Source organism: Pundamilia nyererei, unplaced genomic scaffold, assembly GCF_000239375.1.
Source record: "Pundamilia nyererei isolate P.nyererei 1_Seehausen unplaced genomic scaffold, PunNye1.0 scaffold00121, whole genome shotgun sequence".
Classification (NCBI taxonomy): domain Eukaryota; kingdom Metazoa; phylum Chordata; class Actinopteri; order Cichliformes; family Cichlidae; genus Pundamilia; species Pundamilia nyererei.
This window is the reverse complement of record NW_005187522.1, coordinates 201,027-212,385: the sequence shown is the minus strand read 5'-3', so window position 1 is coordinate 212,385 and position 11,359 is coordinate 201,027. Positions and strand designations below refer to the sequence as shown.

The 11,359-nt window shown below is 39.5% G+C and overlaps 1 protein-coding gene across 4 annotated transcripts in view; it reads left to right on the top strand.

The window, feature by feature from the left end:
• The first annotated feature begins 2,992 nt into the window (after positions 1-2,992).
• Positions 2,993-11,359, top strand: part of cacnb2b (calcium channel, voltage-dependent, beta 2b) — a 37,692-nt gene continuing 29,325 nt past the window's right edge. For all 4 annotated transcript variants that reach the window (XM_005742488.2, XM_005742486.2, XM_005742487.2 and 1 more), the window contains exon 1: positions 2,993-3,524. In XM_005742488.2, coding sequence (XP_005742545.1) covers positions 3,477-3,524 — 48 coding nt within the window. In that variant the 5' untranslated portion in view covers positions 2,993-3,476. The remainder of the gene's footprint in view (positions 3,525-11,359) is intronic.

Genomic DNA, 11,359 nt, shown 5'->3' with positions numbered 1-11,359 from the left:
TTGACATTATTTAGTCAAAAAAAGAGAAAAGGAAAATAAAAAAAAACAAAAAAACAAAACCCTTTTTCTTAGTCCTTTTGTTTTACATTCTGATAGCAAAAAAAATAAAATTAACTCATTGGCTTGACAATGTGTTACATAATGCAGCATGTTTAACTTATTTACAAAAACTACATTAGGTACATATAAAGTGGTTAAATCCAACTCCGCCAACACTTGAGGATTGGTTTAATGTGGTTTTCGAAATATTTAAAATGGAAAAATTGACATTCTTTTTAAAAATTTGGAAAGACAAATTCTGCAAAGTATGGAATAACTGGATTCGTTTTGTGTCCCCCATCCGCCCTGAATTTAGGTAAGACCAGCCCTGAATTGGTGTATCTTGGTGTATCTCCCGTGTATCGTACAATGTCAGGTTGATTATTTATCAATTTCCACTGCTGCTAAACCAAAATAATTCAAAGAATGGATCAACACAGTTTGTCATTTTCAAGTTAACAATTAAGACTGTAAACTAAGAGCGATGAATCTGCTCTTTGCATTTTAATCTCAAAGAATGAATGAAAACTTTGTACTTTAGCCTGGCTTTTGCGTGAAGCCTGGTAAATGTCTAATAAGCTCTGACTTTGGACACTCACGTTAAATCTCTGGTTTGCTCATTGAGAAATATTGCTGAGTCCCATTGTGTCACGCTTTGAACTGGACATTGTTACATGCATTTGTTTCATCTCATTTGGACTATTGTAATTCTTTGTTTTCTTGTTTATGTAAGGCCTCCTTGGAATGTCTGCAGGTTGTCCAGAATGCTGGTGCAGGGCTTCTGACCAAGTCTTCCAAGTACTCGCATATCACACCTCTGCTGATCAAGCTGCACTGGCTCCCTATTAAATTCAGAGTCCACTTTAAGATCATGACTTTGACATTCAGTGCTCTGCATGGTAAAGCACCAACATACATCAGAGATCTTTTACATCTGTTAATCCCCAACAGGTCCCTGAGGTCATGTGATCAGGGCTTGCTGGCTGTCCATCATATGAGGCTGAAAACGAAAGGTGACAGAGGCCCCCAGACTCCCCTTTGAGTTTGAGATCTCTGGACTGGTCTCATCCTTTTAAACTTGCTTTTGGTTATTTTTTTGTTTTTATTGTTTAATGTTTTAGCTTCTGTGAAGCACTTTGTGATTTTTTTTCTTGAAAGGTACTATACAAATAAAATTGCACTTGCTTACTCATATGGAGTAATTTCCAGTCATGAGGGCTGGGTTATCTTGTGATTCTTAGCTGTAGTTTAATTAACACATTACAAAACTTGTGATAGTGCCCCAAACTATTCCTGCTTATATCTGTAAGCAGTCAAAATTATTTGCAGTATATAACCAACCAACAAACCAACAGTCTTGAGAGAAGCAAGCAGCTAACCTTAGTATTTAGTCATATCACCCACTGTTAGACTGCCTGAGGTTAAAAACTGGCAGGAACAAACTGATCAAACTGTGCCTGACTGTTCACATGTTAAATATAAAGCTCAGACTCAAAAATACTTCTGACTAAACCGACTCTTTCAAAACAAAATGTTCTAAATATGATTATTCTGTTTTTGTTTTTTGTCGTTGTGATTTTAATTAAAAATATAAGTCTTGATATTTCTTCAGGTAGAGTCCAAGATCAAAATGAAACATGTCAGTGTGCAGTGTTTTTTCTGCCTTTTGGGTTTTTTGCTCCCACGATGCAATGGGTTGTTAGAAAACATGGATAAATACCTGTATAAAGATGTATTTATATTAGCATGGTACACTGTTTTGCATTTTTACTGGCTTAACTCACATTCATTAGTAAATCATAAAAGATTTAAATCTTTTAAGTTTGGGGGGGTTTTGTCTATATTTGGACTGTACCATCAGCAGTAAGTTTTATTTATGAGTTGTGCAAATGTTGCCACAGACATATGCAGTTCCCATCAAGGATCTTCCACACTTGTTTTTGCATGCTGATGTCACTTGAGCACTTGACACTTGCTAAAATCGTGTCTAAAGTGGAAATGGATGGTAATAGTACGGATAAATACACAGATTTTCCTCTCTTGATTTCAGTGAGTTTTTTTTAACTTAATTGTAAAGTCTTCATATTTTGTCACAAATGGAAACAGAGTAATTTCCTGTACCTTCTAAGCCCAGTCTCAAGATAACATGGAAAAACCCTGACATCGGAGGGAAAATGACACAAAAGGAAGCAATGGCAAAGAAAGAGAGACAGAGAGAGGATATTGTGGAAAGAAAAGAGGATAATACGATAGAGTGAGAGGAAAAAAACAGATAACAGAGAGAGATGGCGGGGAGGAGGAAAGTTGGGGGGTGGTGTTTAGGGAGGGGTGAGGTTTTGTAAATCGGAGAGGCTGGAAGCACATTTGAATTCAGGCTGTGTGTCTCCTGCGCTAGCCGAATGTTACCTGCTCTAGCATGGCAACAGAGAGAGGGAGAGTGGTGAGCTTCAGCTGCAGCCTCCACACACACACACACACAAACACACGCACACACACACACACACGTGCATGCACAGCAACAACAGGAGTGCGAAGAGTGACTCAGGTAAGCAGGAACGCCCCTGATGGAAGACGACCCTCGAGAGAGCAAAGCAGCGTGTGCAGTGAGAGGGAGAGATACTGAAGGAGGAGCCATAGAGCTGGCATTTCTTTGAGGAGGGAGAAAAGAGGAATCACGCTGAAGCTAAAAATCTCTGAATCTGCACTCCCAGGGTGGGCTTACATTGAAGGATAGACAGGAAAAAAAAGAAAGATGGATGTGGAGCGATGCAAGTGCTCTTATTGGACAATTTTGTGAGGCTGCAAAGCACTAAGGGACACAGCAGAAAATGATATTTAGTTTTTATAGCAAGACCATTCGGAGGGCTTAAGCCGGGGGGAGGCTGAATGGGAGGTTTTTAATTTTTTTGGACAGGGTGAGCTGGGACAAAAAAATGGGTCAGGTTTGGTAAACACACACAGGATGGGAAAAGAACCACCTGTCCTTCTTAAGATGAGGTGAGCGCACATTAACAGAAGCACACACAGAAACCTCGCACACACTCTGCACATCACACCGAGTCTTCAGGACAGTTTCGCAGGATTCACGATAGATTGGATCCTTGCTCCTCGCAAAGTGCGTGACTTTGAAAATGCTTTAAGACGTCTGCTGTCGGGATCCCCTGGATTCATCTGAGGACTGAACTTGTGAATAGAACCAGCCACTAAACTCCCAGGTGACTCTCTCCTGCGACAACCTGTGGACACAGAAGCTCGGCTTTTTTTTTCTTTTGTGGGATCCCTCCCCCTAAGAAAAAAAAAAGAAGCAAAACAAAAAAACTCCCTGATGAGCTTGCAATTAGGTGGATCACCTGTCTCATGAAGATCCTGTCCTGAAACGACCCATCCCGGAGGCTTCATCAGCCTGTCCCCTTTTCTCCCCCCAACTAGATGTCTTGATGTATTGCTGTGGGCTGGGACACTGGCGGAGAGTGCAGTCCACCTATGTAAGTGACCATTACAGCATCCATCCCATCTTTTAGATCTCATAGCAACATTGTAGTTGTTTGGTGGTGTGTGGATTTATCGTATACTTTTGCAAAAAGAAATGCCGATGATGCATTCATATTTATATCCAGGGTTGTCATTCATATGCAACGTATAAGCATGACAGAATTACTGCCTGCAAGCAGCTGTGAGCATGAGTCTTGCAACCTTTTATTTGCTAAGCTGTTCATTTCTCAGTAACAATAAGTTTTCACCTGGGCTGCATTTTACCAGGTGGTGAAAATGTCAAACAGCTCAGCGTATTGACTCCAGTACAGGACTTAATAGCACCGTACCAAAAGATGAAATATCAGGTAATGGAGAGTTTCCTTTTTTCCCACCCAGGCAACAGTTTGGTCACTGAGCAAGTAAAGTAAACAATGTGTGAAAATTGTCTTCCAAATTAAGATGATTAAGTGATACAACATGACAGTTCCCGTCTTCCTCACATCGTATGTCCTGGCTGAGAAGCGGAGGAGGACAGAGAGGTGCTGTTATCTAATTGCAAGTCAATTTTACTGTCCTCTCAATGACAGAGATGAGAAGGGAGGACAGTTTCCAGCCTCTACAGCGCTCTAATCCACCTGTTTTTCTTTCTCGTGCTTTTGCCTGTCATCTAACTCTCTCTTCACTTGCCCTCCTATCTCCTTCTATCCAGTCTCTGTGTATCCTCTGTTTAGTTGTGTTGTAGTCGATGGAGTGAGAGTTGTGCATTGTGCGATGGCGCTGACTGCAGAGCACCCTAACCACATTCCTACATGAAACAGGCTTACTGTCAGCCCTCAGCACTCAATAGGCTGTCAGCGCAGAGCCGCGCAGATTACCACGTACTGTAGTGCTGCATGTAATGTGTGCCCACCTCAGCAACGAGCCAGGAAAGGAGCTTACAGACTCGAAAGGCATGGCTGGGTAAAAGCAGTGACACATCCTCCCGACATTCAGCGTAGTTTCATTGACATGTGTGTGTGTTTGCAGGCTTAGTTTAGCACCTAGTGTTAAATAAGTGCGTGCAAATATAACGAACTAAGACACAATTCTACAAAATCTCTTCTGTAGATGCACTCACTCTTTCTAATTTCTGTGCAGAAACTACATTACTCATGCATTATCTTTACTCATGTTGCTATGATACATTATGTGTCAGGGTGCTAATTACACTTGAGTGAGTGAGATATAAATACTTTTATAATAAATAAACAGCCCGGAGGCTGCTGGGCCAATAAAGGTTGGAGAATAAATCACAGAAGTCACCACCTCAATAATCAGATCGATAAATAACCAAATAAACATGTTCTAATATACAATTTCCATAATCGTATGTTCTTTGTTATTACATTTGTCATAGTATACATACAGTAGCATAGATTTCTGATTTAACACAGAATATACATTCTGACCCAAAGGATTCTGAGCGTTATATGTTGCTATCCCCAAATGCATGTTTCAGGGAAGGCCTTACTTATTTTAGCAAGATAATGCAATATCTTGCATTATTTTTAAGAAATTTGAACTGTTGTAAACTGTTTTAAAAGCTAAGTTAAGATGAAACATCCAAATTCTACTAACAAGGCTTTGGAAATATTAAGTGGTCGATTTTTTATATTTTGTCTTTGCAGTCACCGTTTTAAATAAATATATATAGCAAAGAAACTGAATCATTAGTCAATTTAAATTCTTATTTTCACTGTGTTGTAGAATAAAGCTGGATTATTTTAAGTGCTCATCTGGCTCTAAGAAGGAGGTTATGGGTATCTTTAGATATCAAACAATTCTCTCTGTAGTGGCTGCCATTTTTTACACTGAGACTCACAACAGCTTAGCCAATAGGTGAAGGGCAAGGCATGCTTATCCCCATTACGCAAATGTGATAAAACCTTAAAAACACAAAATAAATTTCAGGAATCAGTTTGTATGTTACCTAAAATTCCCTATTCTTCCCTCTCCACTTAAAGTTTTTTTTTTTTTTAGAAATAAAAGCATTAATTTAAAAGTATATATAATCAAAACAATGATACATACAAAGAAATGAAGGGAACATTTGATCATCAGTGTAACATAATGTCAGTTAAACTTCAGGTATTTCTGTCTAGGAACCACTTCAATCCACAGCTGCTTTGGTGCAAATGGAAGTGACAACAGGTGCACAGCAGAGGCAACAAAAAGACAATCCCCCACAAAGGAATGGTTTCTGTTTTTTTTTCCTTATTTCCTCATCCCTCCTGACTGATTTTTCTCTAGTTTTGTGTTTTGCTCGGGTTCTTGTCAACACTGGTAGCATAAGACGGTAGCTGTATCCCATTCAGGTTGCACAGATATGGTAGCTACTCCAGGTTGGCAGAACCACACGTCCATTTCCAAGGATTTCTGTGTCTCCCAGCAGAGTCTTATAACTTTCATTTCATTTATTTATTTATTTCACACTTGGTACAACAGTTTCCACAGTTAGTTCTTTCAGACAAACCAACCACACTTTCTATCAGTAAAGCACTGCAACTGTGGGGGAGATACCAGGAAATTGGCTGTTACACAGGAGGCACACTGCTAGACCTAGAGAATTACTTGCAGGAGGGTACTCATGCATGTTCCTGCCCAAACTGTTAGAAACCAACTCCTGATGTCCTTTAATGAGACCTGTGCTCACAGCCCAGTATCGTGCCCATTCACTTACATTGACATTACTTTTTTCATTACTGTACATTATCTGAATGTTAGCACGACATGAGCATAATATTTTGTTGTTTGGCTGCTTTAACCAACCAAATGTCATTTACCAAAAAAAGGAACCCATTAACAAATGAAACCTTGAAAGTAAATGTAAATAAAAACACATTTAAATAATAATTCCACTAGGGCTTGTTTAATGCAAGGACACATCATCATTCATTCATTATCACATTGGTGAAATTTTAAACTGAGGGTTGTGGAACAGGCAAAACGAATGCATGTTAAAGTCATTTTTACATTTGAGCTGACTCGTGTGGGTTTTGATATTCAAAACAAGGGGAATTTAAAACCAGCTCTGGCAGAGAATCAAAGCTTTAAATGATAGATGTAACAGCCGTGCTTTTTGCCTGGATACTCCTGCTGTAAACTTGAACACTCACATGTTTGGGGCTCGCTTTTTTCACTTTATGTGATCTGTTCGAACAAACAGATAAAGTCACTTTTTTATCTGTGACACAGAAGTTTCTGTTTTTATTTCTTCTTGTTCACAAGTTCTTAAGTGGGACTCTTCCTCATGCTAATATAATCAAAACAGATCACAATAACAGTGCATATTTACCGGCTCTCACACATGCCAAGATATGGTTTTGTTACAGCATGTTTCCCCTTTTTTAGTCCAACAGCATTTCTGAACATTTCAAATTATATTTTTACCTTTAGGTTTATTTTCTGCACAGAATCCAACATTAAACATGAACTCTTGGCTCCTTTTTTATATTGCAGAAGTGACTCTATAAGGACCACAGATCTATACTGTGCTAGGGTGGGCATTGATTATAACGTTCAATCAAAACCTTTTGGATTTGGTGAACACGCTGCAAGCCGTGGTTGGTATTGACTTGTTTCTTCACTCATGCTGCTATATCCTCCTTCACTGGAGGCGATGGCATTGTGATTCATACTCGAGTATCTCTTCAGGCCAAAAAAACCCTTCAGCTCAAATATAGTTCTTTTTTTATGTATTTAAACATAGATGCACTGTTCACTGAAGGAGAGTTATAATGAATAAATTATTCGAGGTCATTTGGTCAAATCAATACAATTTTTAAAAAAAAATAAAAATAAAAAATTATTTTTGACGATTGTTTGTTTTTTTAAGAATGGGTGTTACACACAGAGTCTTACACAAGAGTCTAATAGCTTAGTGGACCATAAATTACTAAAGACAGAAGGAAGCGGTTTTCTCCCAAACATGCATCTCTGATGTACACAGGCTAGAATGCTAAAAATGCTATTTGATGTTGTTAGGTGGTGTCCTCAGTAAAGGCCCTTGGATACCACTATGACTTCCTGTTACCTGGGTAATTTCAGATTTAACGCTGAAGTTGTCTGCAGCATGAAGTTAGTTCAGTTGTTACAGGGAATATCACCACAGTAACTTATGTAACACGCCCCCTAGTGGCAGGTCGACTGACAGATTATATTTGGTCCTGAACAGACCAGTTAAATGATAGTGACGACAGGTAGTGTGTTTTCCTGTGTTACCAGCACTTATTAATCTCTTCGTCTCAAAATCAGAATGAACTCAAATAATATAATCAAAACCAAACAATCATATGTGTTCTTCACACAGGGTTTGACAGGACAAACATTCCCGCTCCTACTGTCCTAGCAGCAACACATTACATTCCAAAAAGCAAAACAAACAAACCTTTACTTGGTATTTTAATTATATGGATCAAATGTGTGATTTTATTACTTACTAACCTGAAAAAAGATGGGCGACACACTTCGCTGTCTCGTTAGAGTGGAAGTGCCCCCTTGTGGCGTAACTTAGGATCGCGCTATGTGTTGGCTCTTCAACAAAAATCATAAAATTACAGCCTTTCTTTAACAAAATTACGTATGAAAACTTACACAATATACAAAATTAAATCACATAATGTGGCCAAGCATGATGGTGCGTCACACACGGACCCATACTGTGAACATGACCTGCTCCAGAGCAGGTTAGAGTAGGAGGTTCTTAAGCTTTTTAATACCATCAATTGTTGGACTATCAATGAGAAATATAATTCTTTTTTAAATTTGACCACAGTTGTATTTTCAGCTATTAATATATGACCCAAATTCTGGGCATCTATTTGTACTTGCTGATCTCGTTTCAGATTTGCACATAGTGGCCGAAGTTTGACCTCAGCTTTTATATTCTTTCTTTCTTTTCTCTCAAACAAGTCTGCAGCTGAAGGCATAAAAACTACAACTGTTTTTTACACATTAACTTAATGAAATACTCAAATATTATCCATCAGGTTCTCCTGTGTCTTAATTGACAGAGCTGTGATATTGATAAATCTATTAACTTACACGGTCAGCATATTTGTCCTCTTTCTTCCCTGGCTTCAAATAGGATAAACTTTACTGATATAGTAACTCTTTTCCACCTCTACTGACTGAAGCTCTTTTCCACCTCTACTGACTGAAGCACTTAAAGTGCCCACTTTTAATATTAAACTACTGTGTAGTGCTTTTCCTTTCACATGCATACTCACACTGCTGCTTTGTCTGCAGCAGCTGTATTGCTTTCAGTGATACTACCTGTTAAACCTCTTCATGCCTATTATCTGAGCTGTACTCTGAGGGTCACTGGGTCGCGGTATCCTTGCATGCGGGATTTTTAAATGATCTTTTCAGCCACAGTCAGAAAAAAAACGATGTTTTCTACTTATCACAGATTCCCCAGAATACAAAGAGAGTTTAAACTGAGTTTCAGTTTACCAGAAAGAGTTCTTTTTAAAATATAAAGTAAAATAAATGAAAGGTCTGGAGGTCTGGCAAAGATGAACTAACAAATAAAGCAACAAAAACACCAGGATCAGCATTCCAAAAGGGAAAGAGCAGGGATCTGAGGTTGCTGGAGATAGCCTCCTTTAAATGTGGGGTTACACCACCACCCTAAGAAAGACAGAGGAGATGAGCGAGGGAAACAGAAGAGAAGAAAGAAGGACAGAAGAAGCAAACACAAGGGGAGGCTGCATATCACTGTTATCACTAATAATTGTGGATACTACTAAAAATCCTGTGAATGTTTAGTAGTATCCACTACTATCCCCATAGTATCCCGGAATTACGAATGTTTTCAACATTCTTAAGTTGTTGTAATTCCAGGGAGCAGAAAAACAAATGTTTAAAATCCAAACTGCTCGCCTTAAACAAATGGGTTTGCTGACTTTTACTTAGACTACAGTTGAGTGCTTACCTGCACATGTATTACATGTATTTTTAATGCACTTGACTGAGTTCAGCATGTGCTGTGGATCATATTGTGCTGTGTGTATCCAGTAAATGTAGCCAGATTATTCACACAATGCATGATTCAATACAGCAGTGTGAATGAACTGCAGAGTCTCAAAATAAGCAGCAGTCAGCAGGTTAATGGTCTGACAGTGAGCATCGGTGCGCGCTGCCTGTAGTTCTCTCTCTGCATTAGGTGTTCAGTGCAGTGTGAGCAGTGGAATTTTCATCTCAAGATTTCAAGACTCCCGATGAACTTTACTTTCTCATAGTACTCTCACTGCTGCCTGCTTTAGCAGGTTATAAAGAAAAATGAGATATTTCACAGCAGCCAATTTAATGTTTCCTCTTTAATCTCACACGAGGGATCAGTAACCGACTCTCACATCTGTGTCTTTGCAGTTCTTTGTACTGCTTCCTCCACTTCATAACCTTCTCCTTCCTAACTCACTCTCCCTCCATCTTAAAACACTCACTGCCCTATCCCTCGTATTCCATTGTCAGTCTCTTCTTTCCCAGTTGTAAGAAGGGTGGGATTGGCATCAGCATCCAACCACCAGCATCGCAAGGATGGGGGCATCAGTCCCTCCTAAGTTATTCATATAGGTTTCATGAAGATGAAGCCACTGATAAAGAGAAGGAGCAGTGAGACTCAGGTGGACAAATGAAAGAACGTTCTCCATGTGCTATTTCTGCCTCTGACGGGCACTTTTGGAGTCATCCTATCTTTGTTTCTGTCTCACTCCCACGCCTCCTCCTCCTTCTTGACTGAGTTTTGGAGCATGTTCTGCCGGGTGTGATTGGAGGGCAACGCTCCAGGCAGATGTAAATCTGGTGAGGGTTGTTGGCACAGGGGGAAACAGAGGATGTCAAATGAAAATCCTGTGTCCATCTCCAAACGGGCTATCGCGCTTGAAGGTGGACTGAGATCTGGGTCTTTGTGGATGCTAAGCTTATCACGAGCCGGGTTCTTGACCTTTTCACCTGCAAGTCATGTCAAAATTGCTCAAGAACAAAAATGTGTCCTGGGTGAGTACTGCCTGTCTGGTAGGCTGATGGGGGGAGGCAGATTATTTCAGCTCAATGTTTAATGCTTCTCAATTCTGTCAGGCTTATCTGCTTTGAAATTTGTCGTCTACGGTTGCATTTTCTAAGGAATGATGCGTGTAGAAGTTTCAGTATATCAGAGTTTGGTTTGTATATTCAAAAGACAAACTCACTGTCGGTGATGCTTTTTCTGCACATCTGCTTTGGTTTGTCCAACAGCTGTGTGGTGATAAAAGGCTCAGCTCTTCTTCAGCTTGCTTTGCACCATCCTGCCGTGTCAGTCGTACACCGTCAGAGCATCAACTGACAAAAACGTATGAAAAGACACTGACTGGGCTGAAATCGATGAATGGAAATAACTGTAAAGTTCACTCGGGGCTAACTTGTGTTCACCAGGCTTCCAGTGTTGATGATTAAAAATTTTGGTTGTGTTCACTTGTTACCAAAAATAAATTTTTCAGTCTTTTCCTATCTATTTATTTATTATTTTAGTTCAGGGGAGGTGTGTGGGTTTGTGGACATTGGGGAGGGTGGAGTATCTAGTCTTGCCTGAAAATTATGCATGCTGTCCATCTCTGGCTCAGCAGTCCCACAGTACCGGCTCCAGATTGACAGAACACACACACACAAAGGTTATAAGAAGCTTATGGACAGGTCTCTGTTTATGTATGTGTAAAAGCACATGTGCACATGAACTTATGTGTGGAGGAGTGGATGACAAGTGAGATGAAAGATGTGTGCTTTATATTTCTGCATTTTAACACTAAAAAAAAATCTGTGACTATATATA